At 37.1% G+C, this 19,808-nt stretch overlaps 1 protein-coding gene across 19 annotated transcripts in view; it reads right to left on the bottom strand.

Annotated features, from left to right (window-relative positions):
* Window positions 1-19,808, bottom strand: part of LOC5577794 (transient receptor potential cation channel trpm) — a 384,986-nt gene that overhangs the window by 85,185 nt on the left and 279,993 nt on the right. For all 19 annotated transcript variants that reach the window (XM_021843253.1, XM_021843248.1, XM_021843247.1 and 16 more), the window contains one exon: window positions 1,375-1,537. In XM_021843253.1, coding sequence (XP_021698945.1) covers window positions 1,375-1,537 — 163 coding nt within the window. The remainder of the gene's footprint in view (window positions 1-1,374; window positions 1,538-19,808) is intronic.

The following is a 19,808-nucleotide window of genomic DNA, read 5'->3' as shown; positions in this document are numbered from 1 at the left end:
TCAGGATTTATTCCAAAAATTTTACCGAGGATTCCTCTAAAGATTACCCTAGATATTTTTCAATTGATTGCTCCAGGAACTTATGCAGGAATGTCTCAAAATACTTCTTCAGGAAGAGAGTTTCAGGAAGAATCTCTTTAGAAAAAAGAGGATATAAACCTGGAGGACTTCTTATTCTATTTGATGAAATCCCTGGATAAATTCGTTGGGAGGATTTTTTGGAGGCTAAGAACGAATCTATGGAGAAATTTCAAAGGGAATCCCTGTAAAAATGATAATATGAAGTTTCTGGGAGGATTCCTGAAGGAAACTCTTGAGGAACCTCTATAAAAATTTATAAAGTTATTTCTTGTAGCATCTTTAGATGATAGTTCGGTGGAATCGCTGGAAAAAAAAAAACCTGGAGCGATCTATGGAAATATCTCAGAAATAATTCATAGGAAAATATTGAAAGAATTACATGAGAAACTTCTGGAGGAATCATTGAAAAAATACCTATCTGAATCTATCCTTTAAAAAATTGTCGTAGTGTGACCTGGAGAAAGCCTTAAGAACATCTATTCAATTATCCCTTTAAGGATTTTCCTAATGGTATTCTTAGGTGATTCTGGAAGAATTTTTGGAGGAATATAAAGAAAAATCGGACGTTGTTGCACTTTTGCCCCACCTTACTCTAAGTGTGGTTATTAGAGTGGTTCAAAAAATCGTTTTTGATCCACACCACTCTTTCGATTTTATATCAAATTCTGAGTGTACTCCCAAAATTTGAGCTCATTCATTTTCCTATAGTAATTCCCATATAAACTTTGAAGCCCTTCAAACTTTCAGTCTCAGTTTTCATCCGAATGAGCTCAAGTTTTGAGAGGACACTCAGAATTTGATCTAGAATCGAATGAGCGGTGTGGAGCAAAAACGATTTTTTGAACCACTCTAGTGGTTATCGATCAAGCCATATTGTCATTTTTGTAACAAACAATTTTCATCGAATAACTGCCATCAGAATGTCAAGAATCGATACGATTCAGTAATCGGATATCATTATGTATAGCACAAACAGCAACCGGATTATTTATATCAACAGGCACGTGAGAGAAAAGCGGATACCACTTATCGCATTTATGAAAGCTTGGTCATATCCTTTTGTTCGTTGTCTTCCGGCTTTTTACCACGGATGACTGGGCTGAAATTTTACTTCTTCCATTCTCGAATGTTGCCATAGCAAACTGAGCTGAGCTGAAATAGGTTTTGGCTGAATTGCCCAGTAAATCGCACGTGAAAGTTCATTCACACCACAAAAATAGGAAATAATTTTGGCTTGACGAAAACATCCATTAGGCCTAGCTACTGCATCAAAGTTCGTAGAAATTTACTCACCTGAGCTTTGGTTGGATGCGCTCCGCCTTGAAATTCGATTGTACCGTAGGCATCGGTCGGTTGAGGTCTGGTATGTTTCTGTGGTTGCCAAATGTCGCCCAAGACGCCCGGTTCGATTCCCGGCACCAGTTGGTGAGTTCTTCGCTCCTGACCGCAGCAACATCTGTGGAAGGAAAAAGGCGGAAAATGAAATGGTGTTTTTGAATAGTTATGAAATATGGAGTGCTTGAATAGTGTAAATAGTGCACGATTGAGGTTATATTTTCTTTTTCAATTTTAGCGTTCACATTTCATTTGGAAGAGACGGCTTCTCAGCACAGTGTTCCTTCGAGCATTTCCACAGATATTGAATGAGATTTGTTTTTTCATTTTGTTATCTTATTGATTATTTTTTTCATTAGTATGTATTGTGCTTGCCACACAAAGAGTATGACCTGGAGAATCGAGACATTATATTGAATCCGGGAGAATCAAACTCACGATACCTCGAATCATTGTAGGAAATTCCAAGAGAAGTTCATGAAATAATTCGTTCCAGGAATTGTCACAGACATTTCTATGACAATTCCTGGAAAAAATCGAGTACGCATCGTACATTCGTGTTGTGGGTACACAAATTCTTTCTAATCTCGGAAGTTTTCAAAAATACCTAAAGCAACAAAACATTACTTCTCAGTCTTCTCTAGCCCAGGATCTTTGATACCAGTGAGGAAACAAAGAGTCTTGGTCAGTTGTTCCAAATTTGGAGGATTTATGAAATCTCGAACTTCATACTTCCAAAAGCTTACAAATACAAACCAGGTTGTCGAACATTCATCGATGACGGAATTCTCTGTTAGCGACAAACATGGGAACAAATCGTCAACAAGTTGAAGTCTTTACACTTTCCCGCCGCGACAGCGACAGAAACGACAAGGGTAAATCAATACAGCAGCAAAACGATACCTATTGATTGTTTTTACCACGTTTGCAGTAGCGTAGCTAGGGGGGTGCGGTGGGTGCGGTCCGCACCGGGCCCCGAGTTCATAGGGGCCCCCAAATCGTGGTAAGAGTTTCATTTAATATAATGAATTTGATTTCTTGAAAACTAACAGGTTAAAATCAGATGAAAACTTGTTTGAAGGTGACGTTGATCGTCAATGTGTAGGGCCATATAATCAATTGTATTAGTGATTAGAAAAGCTTAAATACCTCAAAACTCATTCTCGATAACTCGGTTTAATTGTATAATTCATACGGATCTATCTAAACGTGCGAGGCCCATAATCGTATCTGAAACTGATTTGGAGGTATGACCTTGCCGTTTTTCATTTCAATTATAATTTAGAATAGAAATCAGTTACCATCTTCGGGACATGGTTTGTACACAATCAAGGTTGGTAGAAGATTTTTTTTAGAGGCTTAGGCTCTATTTTTAAGATCTTGAAAGTTTCTATTTCAAGCAATTTTTTCACAGGTTCTTTGGGAGTTTTTCTTTTCAGATTCCTCGAGGAAAAACTTCAGAAATTCTAATACCGTTTTGATTCATATTACGGGCACTTAAGGCCTCAGTGAAGCATACATAACTCATTATAAAGCATATAAAATGAATCATTCTGTATGATTCCTATGTGTTATCGAAACTTCAAAACACTTAACTTTCGAGCGATGACTGAAGATTTTGATTCCGTAACATGAATTATTTTAAATAAATAGAAATATGTGGACTTTTCATGATTCTTATTCCGGACGCTCCCTTAGTTTTGCTTCATATTCCGTACATTTTTATTCGAATCCCGGATAGCTAATGAAAATCATAATTAGAAAAGTCAAATCATCAATTGAAATCGTCGAATCACCGAAGAAACGTCTTAGGCAGTTGGGCATTATAAATTTTCATATGTATGTATGGAAAATGCTTATTAAAACGAGCCTCGAAAATAAGAACTTTTGAGCAGCAAAAATTGAAACATTTCGTGTGAAATGTTTCCCTTACAAAGCAGAGTGTCCGGAATTTGAAGCAGTCCGTAATATGAATTAAAACTGTAGTGAATTTTACAAATATCACTTCAGGTATACTGTCAATGGGTAGCGAGTCACTTTTTAGTGACTTGGTCAATTTTTTAAACCCGTCACTTTAAAGTCTCTTTTTTGAAGCCATTTCAACTAAAGTCACTTTTTTCGTTAAAAAGTCACACGAGAGAAAATTACGAAGAGGCCTTGTTTCAATTTACACTAAGTTTAAATTTAACTTTATGTCTGTATGAAAACTCATGTTCATGTTTTTTTGTGAAAAAAGTGTATCTTTCATAGAGTTCCACTTAATTTGTAATAGTATCTAAGTTATTATTAGTATGTTGTAAGTTCATGCAAAGATATCTATGTAAAATGTTTACTGAAACGAGCCTCGAAAGTAAGAACATTTGAGTGGCAAAAATTGAAACATTTCGTGTGAAATGTTTCCCATACAAAGTTATTATTATTATTATCTTTATTATCGAGACTATCAGCCTGTGGCTGGTTTGTCTCCACCCATACAAAGTTGAGTGTCCGGAATTTGAAGCTGTCCGTAATATTAATCAAAATGGTAGTGGATTAATTAAATAGGGGAAGGGGTGGTAAAATGAACACCTTAAGGAAATCATCTTGTTTCTGATAGAAAAACGAGGAATTTATATAGTGCTATCCCACAACATCAAACACAGGGATGTTATCTATAGCAGCGACATGAACTCAGATTAAAATAGCTGAATTTTCACATACTTTTGTCGCTAGCAAAAAACGATGCAAATGTTCATTTTAGCTGCACTATGTGGGTAAAATGAACAGCTGTGGGTGGTAAAATGAACATCATTCAAAAAACGTGAGCAAAACAAATATTTCTGAAAATGTTTATAGCCTTACCGAAAATATATCCATTAATAATTGTAACCCATTCAAAAAGAATTCTAAAGGTATCAGATTTGACCTCATATCATAACGATATTCACCTCACTGAAAAACCTCAAATCTTCCGAGCTAAAAGTTACGTCAGTTCATATTTTCAAACGTGATTTTCTAAAATCTTAGTTTTTGTTGATATTTTTACTTCAATTGACCTACGTATCAACCGAACACTCTAATTCATGTTATGAATCGTCCGTGCGTGATTAAAAATCATCGAAATTTGTTTTTTCTCGATAAAAGTCAAGGTGTTCATTTTACCACCCCTGTTCATTTTACCACCACTTCCCCTACAGAATATACCAATACATAAATGCTTCATAGAATTTATCGTTTTCGTTGAATCGCCCATCAAATCATGCATGGTTTCTTCAAAGAAATGTGGGGAGTCGGATATTGATTGATGGCCAAATATTACATTTTCCGTTATCTTGATCTAGTTACACTAATAGAAAGTATCCTTCTGTGAATATTATATATGATTCAACTTCTCTATACCCTATAATTATTATCGGCTTGAAGTAATGAATTAAATTTTAGCGGTTTTTAATATATCATTCCTCGGGGATGAACCAGCCTCGGGCTGAATTTCCCCTTAATAAAGAGTCAATCAATCAATCAATATATCATTTTTTGGGAGTTTGAAAAAAAAAAATATTGTCACATGTATACCAAATTCTTTATAAAATTTACATTACAAAATAAAATAAATAATGATATAAAAGGCACAAGCGGTGATCTTCTTCAAAGCATCTTTCTAAAACTTTGAAACGGTTGGAAATCTACTAAAAAAGGATTATTTACGTAAATGTTAACTTTTCTGTTTAAAATTGTTGGCAATATCTTGAAATTTTGGAAGAACAATAAAAAATTCCAAATTTGGTAGTCAACTAGACCTACTACCTGTAGTAGATCATATTGGGTATTCCCTTCTTCATCGTAAAACAGTGTAGTAGAACTGACATAAAACTAATTACTTTTTGATTTTCAAGTCACTTTAAGTCACTTTTTCGAGAATCGGAAGTCACAATTTAGTCACTTATTTTTCAAATCTGGTCATTAAAATAACTTTTTCATCACTACTTTTTGCTACAAGCCCTGGGTATACTTCTGGAATCTACTGCAGAAATTTCTCTATTGATTCCAACACAAAGTCTCCCAAAAACCTTCCAGCATTGTTTCAAGAGATGGTTAGAGGAGTTGCCTCGTAATTTGCTTACATACATGAGCTTTATGAAGCTTTTCTGGACCATAATGATTTCCCCAGTTGTAACTAGAGGAGATCTTTCTGAGCTTCCTACAGGAGTTATTTTAAAAAAAAAATCATACTACTGTTCATTTGCATTGGAGGATTTTTCGAAGAATTCGTACGAGAATTTCTATGCCAGATTCTCCAGCTTGCCATTCAGGATTTTTTAAATGGATTTTTTTAAGGGTTCACCCACATTTACCCGAAAGTGCTTCAAAAAATACTCCAGGGATTATCTGAGGAAATATATTTAATACTTTTCCAGAAATTCCTCTTCAAATTTACTTGGAATTCTTCATGAAGCTGCTCTCTAAAAACTTCCCAACATTTTATACGAGATTACTTCTGCAGTTATTCCTAACGATTTCTCGTATATTTTTCAAGTAAAATCTTCATGGCTTCTTCTTAAGATCATAGTAAATATTGTAGTTCTTTCAGAGCACTTTGTGAAAGTTCATCATGGTTTACTTTCAAAGTTAATCAAGTTTCATCAGACATTTATTTGTGAATTTGGGAACCTTTGAAAATTTTGAAAAAAATAATCAAATATTTCTTTTTTCTGGAGATATTAGTGGAAAAATGTCTGGGGAAATTATTTGAAGACATATTTGGAAACTTTCGCTAAGAACTCTATATTCTCTTATTTCCGAAGAGATCTTAGGATCAATCTCCGGATTAATACCTGAAAGAATTTACTGCTTGATATCTGAACGATAATTTGAAGGAAATTCTTGAAAATCCTTTGAGAAAATACTATTTGAAATCTTAAAGATATTGTAAACGGGAATCTTGGTGGAAGTTTTGAGAAAATGGTAGCAAAATCATTGTAAACATCCCTGAAGTACTCATGATTTTCTTGAAAAATTTCTAGAAGGTTTTTTGAAGGAATTCATGCTGGAATCTCTGAGGTAACTTTTATGGTTATCCTAAGGAGAATTCTACTTTGAATTTCTTAAGGTATAATATTTTTTAGGAAGTTCGTGAAAATCACAAAACGAACTCCTAATGAAATTATTGGAGTACATTTTGTAATTAGTTGAAGCAAACTTTGGGCAAATTTTTTAATATAAGGCTTTCCTATTACTATCAATACTTTCAAAATCAAACAAAACACAAAATTTAGGAAGTGTCAACCTTTCGATAGAATTCCCAATTAAAATTGTACATGAATCATTACCTGACATTTTTTTCATTAAACGACTACAACAACATTATCAACTTATCTACATAAGTTCCATCATATTAGTCATAATTCTCTAAAAACTATTTGGTCATCGTTTATTTCAACAGTTGATTTCACATTAGCGCTCGCATTTAGACGGCGTTCACAATAATTTTTTGAGGGCCCCTTAATCGAACACCGCACCGGGCCCCAAAAACCCTAGCTACGCCACTGCACGTTTGACACGGGTTGGTTTTTCCCAACAGCTTGAAAAACGATGAAAAACTGCCAAGAAATAGCAACATCCAACATTCCAGAAATAAAAGTTGGAATGAGGGCACTCCAACCGGATGGTTCGGTGAATGTACCAGGATACCATCAGGGACCATCATCGGAACGGAAAACTGCTCTGTTGAATGAAGAGCAATTGATGCGACTTACCAAATGGCATTATGTTTAGAGCTTATGGGTATTTCGCATAAACTTAAAGGGGTCGTTAGTTGAAATTTTCAAGAGCTTCCAATAATGTATTCCAATTAAAAAGGTTGATTTACATTCTTCCGGTCAAAAGGGTCCCTGATTGTCCTTAGCAAATTGCTCGAATCAAATATCCGCTGAAGGAATTGGCAACCAGACCCGAACCTCTGATGAATTTAATAATGTGTTAAACATCTTCCTCGCCTGTTGACTCTATCTGGGAAACGCAAAATGAGTTTAATTAAACTGATTCGCTCGTTGGTATCCTTCAGAATGCCAATACACATCGTTCTTTGAATTTTGCAAGTGTTAGTAGAATATTTCAAAATCAGATAATGTTCCAATTTTGAAAAATAGTGGTCATTTGTGTTTTGGATTTTTCTTATGTTTGTTCATGACTATCCACAATTTTTTTACATCTTTTCGACAGGAATTAAATTTGACTTTTTGACTCTTGGAAATATTCAATTATCCGCGTAATTAAGTAAACTAATTTTTGCGATTCCGTTGCAAATCAATCAGCTTTTCATTGATAAGATGCATTATATAATGGCCTGCTTTTCCTACCAAAATAAATAACTATTAAGATTGAACTATACAAATTTTTAAGTAAACTCTACACTTCAAATGAACGAAACTCGTTTGACTGTGTTTAACTTTCAAACGGAACATTTCATTTATTCTGTGTCTGCTTTTAAAGTTGATGTTTTGTTCCTTTATGCTACAAAAACCAATATATGAGCCATTAAATTTACAACACATTTCAAATTGTCGCTAAGCCTTACGTCCCAACTGTTACAGATCTTACTTATTAGCTTAGCGTTCTTACGACCACTTCCACATTTATTAACTGAGAGCTTTCTTTGTCGATTGACCACGTTTACAAGTAAGGACTGTTCATTTAAGAAAGTGGACACCTAACTATTAGCATTTTGGTGTAAAAATTCCATAAAAACAAATAAAATTTTGTTTCAGTGTGATCTCAAGAGTTTATTTTGACAGCAGACAAAAGTTGACTAAACGATGGGTCGAATTGACATGGCGACTCTCAATTTTTTTCTGCACAAATGGTGTACAGAAAAACAGAAGAAGTGTCCAAATTGATTTTTTTCAACGCTTTGGCCAAAACAGATATTCCTGACGACGTAAGATACATCCCAACAGAAAAATTTGGGAAAAATGATTTGGTATGGCAAGCAATTTGCTCCTGCGGTATGAAAGCACTACATATTTCACGACGGGTTCAATCAACGGCGAAAATTACAGAACTGAATGCATTAAAAAATGGCTTCTGCCCATCTACTGAAAGCATACCATGCCTCCATTGTTTTTGCCAGACCTAGCATCGGCTCACTATGCTTCAGCTACTTTGGAGATGTTCAAAAAAAAAAAAATGATCGAATCCATCAAATTGCTCAGAACTACGCCTCATTCAAACATATTGGGCAATAATCAAACGGCATCTTAAGAAGGATGGAAGAGAAGCAAGCTCCATCGATTTGGTCAGCAGTTCAAAAAGCAGTTAGAAAAGTTCCGAAAAAAGTTGTGCAGAATTTTATGGGAGGTATCAAAAGAAAAGTAAGAGCATTCTCCAGCAATGCTCAATAAATGTTCAAATTTATGTGAATTTGATCGAAATTACGTTGATTTCCATGTATTTTTGGTAAACTCATAAATTTGTTCGAAAATAAACAGTTTACTGTAAAAAACACGTGTCCACTTTCTAAAATGAACAGTCCTTATATCGTGTGGCAGGTACGAAGAAACTCTATGCCCTAGGAGGTCGAGTAAATTTCCGTTAAAAAAAGATACTCGACCAGTCGGATTTGAACCTTGGTTTTGTTGATTAGCTGCGCGTTTACCGCTACGGCTATCAAAACCCCCTATTGTACCACGTCTAAAAATACAAATATTCTATTAGAGGGTTAATAGAGGACTAGTAATTAAACGCCAAAAAATTGTACCTTCTAACGGAATAACTTCGTGGTATTCACCACACATCAGATGAATCAGAGTTCAGTTCCTCTGATCACCGACCACTACATCACGCCACTTTCAACTCTTCAAAGTTTGAATACCCTGTTGAGGAGACAGCTTAACCACCGGGGGGAAAAAAGAGTTGGGCTGAAGCTGTGCTACTGGTAAATACTGAAAAGTTAGTGGAGACGCCTTTTTTTGAACCGAAGCATTATAAACTTGTTTTTGATCACACAGGAAAAGTTTGTCTTTCTCGATGGCAACGAAGGAACATGCTTGAAAAAAAAAAATCAATAGGGCCAATGTACCAATGATGTTTTTTGTGGTATTTTTTGTACACAATGAGTTTAAAATAAATTGTAACATACATTGTAGTATTGTAAATATATTTTGCCATTCTAACTATAGCAACGCTAGATATTTATATATTAATATAATACATTTTGATATGATTGTCCAAGTAACAATTTGGATTCTAACTGGTTTTATTTATTTTTATGATAGTTTTATCGTTGATTTGCATACTCTTCTAGGTTTTATGGCGATTGTTACCCAGTACAAATGATATTGAACCGTTTCTTGAACACTTTTTCAAGAACACTTCGGATGCATCACATAAAACTTCATTTTCAATAAGAACAAGTGAAATTGGCAACAGTTTTATGAAATTCTCGTACTTATCTGTGAGAACGCGCTCGTTAGCGAGAGTAATAACTCTTGGCCGAGAACTTTAAAAATTTCTCACCCATCAATCAACGCTCTAATATGTACATTATTGATTGTAGTATTATTAATCCTATCATTTACGGGGGCGCCAAGCGTGGATTTCCGATCTGTTCGTCACGGAAGTCGTTGTTGAAGTCACGGTGCACAACTTACTAATAATACTTACAACCAGTTCCAGTGCTCTTCCTACTCTTGGCCAGGAGCGGAACTGAAGCACTGGACACCTCCTTGCAAGGTGGATTTCTAGATGTGGTTATATGTCCGATTGCTTTCCGTGCTCAACGTCTGGGCCTTATTCAGAAGTTCTCCACAGCTTGAAATATTTACCTTTAGTCATTTTATAGCTTTAAATTTCATGCCGTACCAAAATCTTGCATGAACACTTTTCTCCAAAAACGAAAAAATGTGCTTCTTTTGAATAAAATGAACGAATCAGTTTGTCTTCTTCAAGATCACCTTAAGTCTAAAAACTCTCAAGTGATACTTGTTACACATGCTCGAGTTCAGCCAAATTTATTATGAGTCTATGACAATGTTGAATAAAACTACAGCCATGATTGTGATAATCGATGTTTTGGAATGGAAACCATGATTGGATAATCCACGTATGCTGCAGTATACCGGATATCAAAGCTGCTGTATTCCTACCGGCTGACGAGTGCAGTAAGCATCCTAAATCAGGATATTCTGCCACATTCTGCCAACCTTGAGAATCTGCAATTTATCGTGTCTTCAGCTGCAGTAGCTGTAGTTACGACGTTGGGATTGCGAACGTGCCCGCAAGGAGAAGCTGGCACACGCCCCAATGTACAAAAACCTGCATGGATGCGACGCCTTGAGAGTCGGATCGCCACACTACGTTCAAAGGTTGGTTGATTAACACAGTAAAAGCAGGGGAATCAATCAACGAGGCTAGTTCGTCATGTTGCTGAAATTCTTAGGTCCGCAAAGCTCCGAGATATCAGAGAAGTCGACATTACTAAGATCCTCGACACCCATGTACAGCAGTCGAGTGCTCTTGGGAAACGATTACGACGTTATGGAGAATTTTCGAAGCGGAAGGAACAAAACCGGATGTTCAACATAAAAAAGAAGGAATTCTACAACCGCATCCGAAATGAAAAGGTCGACTTCGGTGAGGGACTTCTGGAGATTGGCGACGTTACACAATGTTAGGCCAATTTATGGGAGAGCCCCACCGAACACAGCGGCGATGGGATGTGGTAGGCAGAAGAAGAGAGACAGTGTAATGGAATTGGAGACATGGCCACAGTCATGGTAACCGCTCAGTATATACGTGAGGCTACCTAATATACCAGGAATTGGCTTGTTTAGGGGTATCCGGTTTTTCACATATTCTGATTCTACGTTAAAAACTGAGCCAGAATCCAAAATCTCATAATTTTCCATGCCCTGGAACTATTTTTAAAACACGTTTGAATTTAGTATGGAAATCGCGTTTGAATCACCCCTCGGCGAATTTTACTTCGGGACGATCTATCATTATGTAAATTGAAATGTCATTGAGCCGACGGAATGAAAACTTTGTTAATCAATTACTGTATCAAATTGAAGATATTAAGGCCGCACGGGACGTCATTATAATCATCCTATCCATTTGAAGAAGCAGATCTCAAGTACCACTCCATGTATGGATGTGAAAAATTTATCCAGGGCAGACAATCGTCACCTTCAAATGGAAAAAGTCGGCGACGAAACTAAAAGAAGCATCGTCATCGTCACTCAAGTAGCGTCGGATGACGATTTGCCGCAGAGATCCGGCGCAGAGGCTCGGCGTCATGACGAACAAATACGATTCCTTCGTTCGGGAGCACTGAGCCGACTAAAAATATGAATCGTGTCTTCGACAGATTGAGAGCATTTTTTGAAAAAATAAAACAAAAAGAAAATAACAAAACACGACTGGAATCGAACAAACGAACTCCGAATCGTCAACACCACGCGCTTACCAACCAAGCTAATTTAGAATCATGAGGGAAGCGGGTTCATTTGCCAATACAAGCAATTATGTGATGGCATTCGTTGGTTGGTGCGAAGCAAGCGAATATACAGTAAACGTCTTCTTCTTGTGAGTAAGGGTAGCAAGCGGGATGAAGAAAAATTTGCTCGTTGACGATTTTGGATTGAAGTTAGTCGTGCATTCTTTCGTCGATGAAGAGACGACGACCTGCCAGAGTTATTATACTGGATGACGATGTCTTTTTTTATTTCGTCATCGCACTGTGACGAATCTGACGATTGCCTGCCCTGAATTTATCACTATATTCTATATATGTGGTGCACAATCGATTAAATTTTCAGCTTCATCGGTTCACTAAAACTCGAGATTTGCTTCGGCAAAGTTTTGATGATAATTGTTAGAGTGAGACAAAAGATAGGGAAAATAACACGGTCTCCCGTGTCCCCTTAAAGCTCAATAAAATCGTGTTACACTTAGAAAAATGTGTTCTTTTAATCAAGCTACAAAAAACGAATTTTTCATAACTAAACAACCCAATTGGGCTGATTTTGTGCACAATTTTTGGTATAAAAAACTCACAGCAATCCATGGGCGGATGGCGGAATGCTTCAATACGATACTAGAAAACCCCACGCAGCTACCGGAATCAATTACCAGGGGTATCACATTTCTTCTGTCAAAGGACCAAAACACAGCTGACCCAGCGAAGTACAGACCAATAACGTGCCTTTCGAGTCTGTACAAAGTGCTATCGTCGGTAATAGCGAGGATGGTGCAAGATCATTGCGACGCCAACAACGTGATGACCGAGGAAAAGAAAGAGTGTCGCAGAAACACATAAGGCTGCAAAGATCAGGTCATCGTAGATGCAGTCATTGTAGGGCAAGCTACCCAAAAGCAAAAAAACCTGAGTATGGCGTATATCGGCTACAAAAAGGCATACGACTCAGTACCGAAATCGTACCATCTCAAGGTACTGCAGTTGTATAAGATAGACGGGAACGTCATAAGGCTGATGCAATACACGATGGGGATGTGGATGTGCTTCCCTACACATTACCGACGGTACAGTTGTGTTACGGTCCACGACTCTCACCATCAGGAGGGGGATTTTTCCAAACGATTAGTCCGCTGTGGTTTTGTCTGGTCATGAACCCCCTCAGCAAACCAATGGGGAAATGAACACAAAAGTTACCTACACCTTCTATGGACGACCTGAAGCCATTTGCGGAATCAATGCAGAGGCTGCATCAACTGTTGCAGCTAGTTACGACATTCAGTAACGACATCCGGATGGAGTTTGGTATTGACAAATGCCGGTCAATTCATCTACGCCGGGGTCAAGTTGTGGATGCCAGCTGTTTCTGTGTCAACGAGCAGGATGAGATTCGGAATATGGTTGAAGGCGAAACCTCGGATTCCTGCAACTTCGAGATATTCGCCATACGATGAACAAGAAGGAGCTGCAGGAAAAGTTCTTGTCTCGTGTCAACTGTATTTTGAAGAGCTATCTGTCTGCCGGCAACAAGGTGAAGGCGATCAACACGTTTGCTGTGCCCCTGTTGACGTGTAGTTTCAGGATGGTAAAGTGGAGCAAGACTGATTTGGAGGCGATAGAACGAGCAGTACGGTTAGCGTTCACCAAACACCGAATGCGCCACCCAAAATCATCCATTGCGAGAGTCACCCTGCCACGTGCAGCAGGAGGAAGTAATTGTTAAACTATAATTGTTAGTGGTTTAGTGCGAACGTGAAATTAGCGGATGGATTAAAGAAACACTCTTCAATGGCCCATTTGAACGAAATCAGAAGATATTATCTGAACAGCTGTAATGAACTCCAATGTAAAATGCTGAAATTGGTGAGCTTGTTCCAGTTGAAAAAAAAGTTGAAAAGGAATGGAAATCTTAACAAAACTTTGAAACTTCAACATTTTCTTAGTGCAACAAATCTAAGAATGTTAATAGCTGAAAAATGTTTGTTTTCCATCCAGATTTGATGGTCGTTGGATCATAATAGTAAAATATAATTGACAATTAACAATTATATTTTACTATTATGATCCAACGACCATCAAATCTGGATGGAAAACAAACATTTTTCAGCTATTAACATTCTTAGATTTGTTGCACTAAGAAAATGTTGAAGTTTCAAAGTTTTGTTAAGATTTCCATTCCTTATATTTCCAGTTCTCTTTTTCTAATTCACGGTTGATAGACTCATTTTTTTTCTTACGCTTAAATATAAAACACATCCTCTGTGTAAAAAAAAATCGAAAATGCAATTTTAACACGCATTCTATAGTATAAAGACAACTTTGGATCATTGTATACGATTTGTTTTTAATTTCAGTGATACCAACCTTGAGACATTAGAGGCATCGGTTCTGCTTGAAAATCGCAGAGCAGAAAATTACTCCCCTATTTTTTGATTCGTGCAATGCTATGATATATTTTTTCTTTAGTTGTATTACATGTCAATCGTATTCACACGACATTTTATTTATTAATTTGTTTTATTAATTGTTCCTATGACCTATTCCTTTAAATATTGTAACGTTTTCGCTTGGTGGATCACACAAAAACTCAAATTTTAAATAAACTAATTTCGACGCGAATGCTGATTGATTCCGTTGCTTAAAGTTCTGCTTAAGCGCCAATCAGGCCGTGACCTGATGCAAAACTCCATTTTTTCAAAAGGTTGCCCGGTTTTAGCTCTGCGGCCAGTCGTGGGAACGCACAGAATTTTAATAGGAATATCAATCAAAATTCAATAATAAAAAAAACACTACTAATCATTTCAACACAATTTACTAATAAAAAAAAACCAATCAAATCAATTTGAACATTTACTTTTACAATTCTTCATAACGGCCGTACTAGAGATTTGTTATTTTTGACTTACCCTAGTTTTCTGCTTACATACTAACTCACGCGCAAAACAAATGTTCATCAGTTTTCTGATTTGTGTGCACACATTTTCTTCGGCTTCAGCCACAGAGATCCCTCGAAGAGGTCTGGATCATGCTGGTGGATCACGGCTGAGAACCTCAAGGCTAGGGTGCGCCTCCAAAAAAAACCGACCACCGTTGATGGCGATCGGTTTTACCGCAAATCACACACTTTTCTAATTTAGGTACAATTGAAACTTGTTGGACACTGTTGCAAAGGAGTTTAACGTGCAAAACCTCTGGAGCAGCCAAAGCCCTTTTTTTTATGTTTCGGAAGCCCGCGCACCTTTGAACAAAGGTCGGGACAGAAGCTAAACAGCTTGTTAGGTGCTAGCACGGACTGGATCGTGGCTACCTCGTGCTTCACGCAGTCGTGGGTACGATTATCTGGCTTCCTCGATGGGGCTTTGCTCCTAGGTTTGCAGGCTGTGGTTGGGATAGGAGAGGAGAGCTCACTCTGCTTTTTACTTTTCGGTCCAACTGATAAATTAAAACTGATGATGAGCGCGTGTTTGCCCCAACTTATATAGTTGCGCGGGGGCTCCTAATTTGCTATCTCTCTCATCCAAACAAATTTGATTGGCTGTTGGTTTTATTTTTTGAGGGAATTGAACTCTGATTGGTCAAATTATTATTTTTTTTCTGAGCTCTAATTGGCTCGCTACAATATTACTGAGCAGATAACTATAGTATACTCTACATTAAAAAAACCGGTTTAAAAATTTCCTTCCCCTGTCCCAAGCTACAGTAAAGATGGGCGTGGCCGGGAAGAGCGATGTTAATGCTATTGGTATTGTACCTAGGTAACCATATGCCGTATATCTGGCTCAATCCCTTGTATACGACTCAGCAATCATCATCCGCAACACATCATGAGAGTCTGTTTAACATCTTCTGAAACAGCTCTGATTAGATCGGGGGGCATAAAAGTGCATAATAAAATCCATCTAAACAAGCACCAAACCTGGGAGGCAGTATGGCTGTAGGATGTTCGGGAATTTTTTATCATATCAGTAGAATAGAACACTTAACCCAAATGATATTTAAACAAGAGAAAATAAACAGACTCTTTCTTTGGGGCTCTCGTTTGCTGCTCTTATTTATCAAGCTTATTACAACTTGCGAAATATTTCCGAGCATGAACCGATACCGATGGGATGTCTCTTTTTCGTTTGTTTCGGTCGTACTTCAAATTTGAGCGAAATTTGCGATGAGAGTACGCCCTGTTTCTAAAGCAAAAAAGAAGTTGAATTTTATAATGCATCATTTAATTCCAACTAGATATGTGTATCCTTTGACAGATATGCAAAAATCAACGTGAGATGTAGGGCCACAGTGTCGTGAATTAGGCTCGAATCAGCACGATGATTTTAAAAATACTTTGGTTTTCTACATAAAAATCTGGCATGTTTAATATGTATATAAGCAAATGCTATACGTATTCCAAAAGCATTAAAATTGATTATATTACACACATTTTTGGTTACCAGCTGTGTTAGGAAATCCTTTTAAGGTTGTTTCAGAAAAATATCCTTGCCATAACGGGAACTATGACGATAAATGCCATGAAAATGTTGCTCTATTTAATACCACTTCAAATATCCAATTTGGTCCAACATGAGGTATTGTACATTGTATAGTGGCTTCCATGCGTTCGATGGGTAAATCCTCTCGGAAAAGCTCTTGACAATGTGCTACAAAATAATCCTCTCTAGGTGTATCTACACGACAAACTTCTACAGTCTCCGTTTGCCGCCACCCCCATCATCAAAGTGAGAGAGGTGAAGAAATATGTTTGCTTTTCTTCGGTTCTACAGCTATTTCTTCCTTTTGTTGTCACCCAATGAGTATCGCATTTTCCGCTCGTGGATTTACAGAAGAAATCGCCATCCATTCATTCGTCGAGGCTATACTTCCTCTATCTCCGGGTTTAGAGGAGCTTATTGCCACTATACGCGTATATGACCAATGGGTGAGATCTCAGTGGACATGGGGCAAATAAGCGAAGCACAGCAGCTTAGCTTTCAAACACAGCAATCTCAAGCATCTTTAATCCCATCTTTTGAAGAAACGCTCTAACCATAGATCGGCTGTCATAAACAGTGATTGTGTGGGCTCTGTAGAAAGTAAGCTGAGAGCATTCTGCGAAAAATGAAATTCAATGCCAGGAATTGCTTTTGTAAGAAATGGTCAATTTTGGGGCCAACCACCAAATATATTTTACATTTCTTTCGCTATATCTAGTATCTTTCAAGGCGTATCTCCTTACTGGTCTACATAGATCATTGGTCTTGTGATGGTAAATGAACAATAAGCACAGGGAATAATGTAATATCAGATCAGACCGAACGTCATTTGACCAAATATCATTCTACCAAATTTCTCAAAGCTTTAAAATAAGTCTTGTTTGAAAAATCTGTGCTAGTTATATGAAGATAGGGCCTCAGAACTACAAATGGAACGATCACTGGTCTAAAAGGTAACACCATGATACGCATACTATAAAAGGTTTTTTTTATTTTTTAGTTGACTTCAGTGTAATAAATAGTTGCTGGATAATAAAGTCAAAATACTGAAAATGATGCCTAATAACAATATATAAGAAAAGCTTCCTGTTATTGAACGGAAAGTCTCTATATATACAATACTATGTTTAGAAGCGGGTTATACCCCAGTTGTAGTAAGAAGAAAATCAATTAACTTTCCATCAATGAATGTTTGCTTGATGGAACAACCTTTAGAATTTTCAACAGTGCACCCAATCAGTCATCTTAAACCTAGAATAAACAATGAAATTCTCTGATGATGACACCTCAACGGAATGACGGCGACACTAAGCTGCTGCGACCTAGCCATTTCCATATTTCACGTAGCGAACAGAATTTGCGCTTCCTTCCTTCCCGGTAGTCACCCGGCAACAAGCTTTGGCATTCGCTAAATGGAATCCCACCGCTGCCATCACAACCGACGAGACAAGCCGTCAGACGCTCAATCCACTTTTCCCGTCGCTTATCAAGCAAGGCAATTGTCGCACAATCAGCTTTTCCCATCCTCTACCCAGAAGCAGTGGCACGGTGGGTATACGACAGAGGTTTGTAAAAAAAATCGCAAAATCCTTCACTATTCGGAAATTTATGGTTTTAGATAACGTTTGACATGTTCCTCAGGTTGTTTTTTTTTTTTTTCAAAAATCTGATCTATCATCCGTCGAATAAGATATTCTAAAATAGGTGCATAAAATAAACCTTAATCAATCGTTTACAATGGCGGAAATACAGCCCCCTCTTACTGAAGCCTACTTCGATTCGAAAAAAAGGTCAAAAAACGCTCTTTAAAGGCCTTGCTCGGTAGATGAGCCATTTAGCGCCAAATGTTATTCCAAGCGGACAGTAGGGAGCCGGATCCTATTCTTGGCACTTTTGATTCACTTCGGCAGAAGTTTTTGAAAGCTACAGATCTAATTTTTGGCCACAATGTGCGTCGTACCAAAGCGCTCCTTATTGCAAAGTTTCACACAATTCGGCCGAGAAAAACCCCTCATGCCAAAGTGAATCATGGAAGTGCCCAAGTGGTTCTGCACCCTATGCTCTCAGATTTCAATAAAATTTTGTGGATGTGTAGACCTCGGCAAAAAAAAAGCCATTTTGCATACAAAGTGTTTGCAAAATTTATCTGGAATATCATTTGAAAAGGGCCAAACTTTTAACCCGGTATTTTTTTAAATAATCCAAACACAAAATGGCAACTCCTACAAAAAGGTGTTGTGTGGATGACTTGTAGACAATTGACTAAAATTTTTAAAACAATCCCATAATTATTTATAAAAATTTAAATTAATCAAAAAAAAACTGCCAATTTTTTATTTTGATGAAATTTGGTCTTAAGATAGCTAATGACTATCATATCATACCAAATCAGATCAGATAATTATGTTTTAATCATACATAGTTAAATGGCCACTTTAACTGATGAGACAAAATTGACTCGCTTATTGAGCTTCATTGAATTCTGAGATGATTGTGATCTTCACTTATTGAGTTTTGTTTAAATATGACACGCTGAAAAATTCATTTGAGACAAATAATTTTGTTAGATACACAACTTAGCAAATTTGCAGCCAATTCAAAATACATATAAGGTGCCCAAGCCACCATTTACCCTATTTGATGCGTACTAAGGAAAAATATCAAGTCTGAAGTTTTTCAATGCAAAAATATATCAGGATTCCTCGGTGTTTTTTTTTTGGGAACACATCAAATGAATGCAAAACAATTTATATTTTCGAATGTCGAATGATTTGGTGATTCAAAATTTTTGTAACAATATTAGTCTACCTGACACGCCGCGATTGGAGCCAAGTTGACGGCAAGAAAACAAAAAAGAAAAGGAAACCGACAGTATTTTTTTGTTCTTCCTCGAAACTGAATAACCCTCGCGGCTAAGGACTTTATAGTCTCTTTCGGCGAAAAACGTTCTTTCCCCGATTGCGTCGCAACGCAGCATGGTTACGTACCTATACAGCTTCTACAGCAATTAAAATCCAGGTGAAGCCGCTATTCAGTAAAGCTGGCACAGAGGTATTATAGCAATAGATATATCAAGGTGAATGAGTGCCTGGCGAAGTAAAGTGATTGTTTTGGAAGCGGGGAATGCTTAACTCCTTTCAGCTGAGTGACATAAAACATGCCATAGAATCTGGAAGATGATTGGAGTCAACAATGACATATGACTTTCGAGGTAGTAGGTAGTTGGAAGCAGAATAGTGCAGTGAAGTTTGAGAAAATTTGATAATGAAACCGTGAGAGCAAAAAGTTCTTCGCAAAAAGGGGCTGAAAAATTCCAAGCATGTGCATAGAATAAATCACAGTGTCTTGTGAAATAAATCACTGACTTTAAACTGTAAACAAAACAATACAGATGTTTCTCTGAAATCTACTATTTCACCGAAAAAAATCGTGAAATGTCCTCTCCCTTACACGATATTTTGTAT

This window comes from Aedes aegypti, chromosome 2 (assembly GCF_002204515.2).
Source record: "Aedes aegypti strain LVP_AGWG chromosome 2, AaegL5.0 Primary Assembly, whole genome shotgun sequence".
Taxonomy (NCBI): Eukaryota; Metazoa; Arthropoda; class Insecta; order Diptera; family Culicidae; genus Aedes; species Aedes aegypti.
This window is presented reverse-complemented; position numbering and strand designations above follow the sequence as displayed.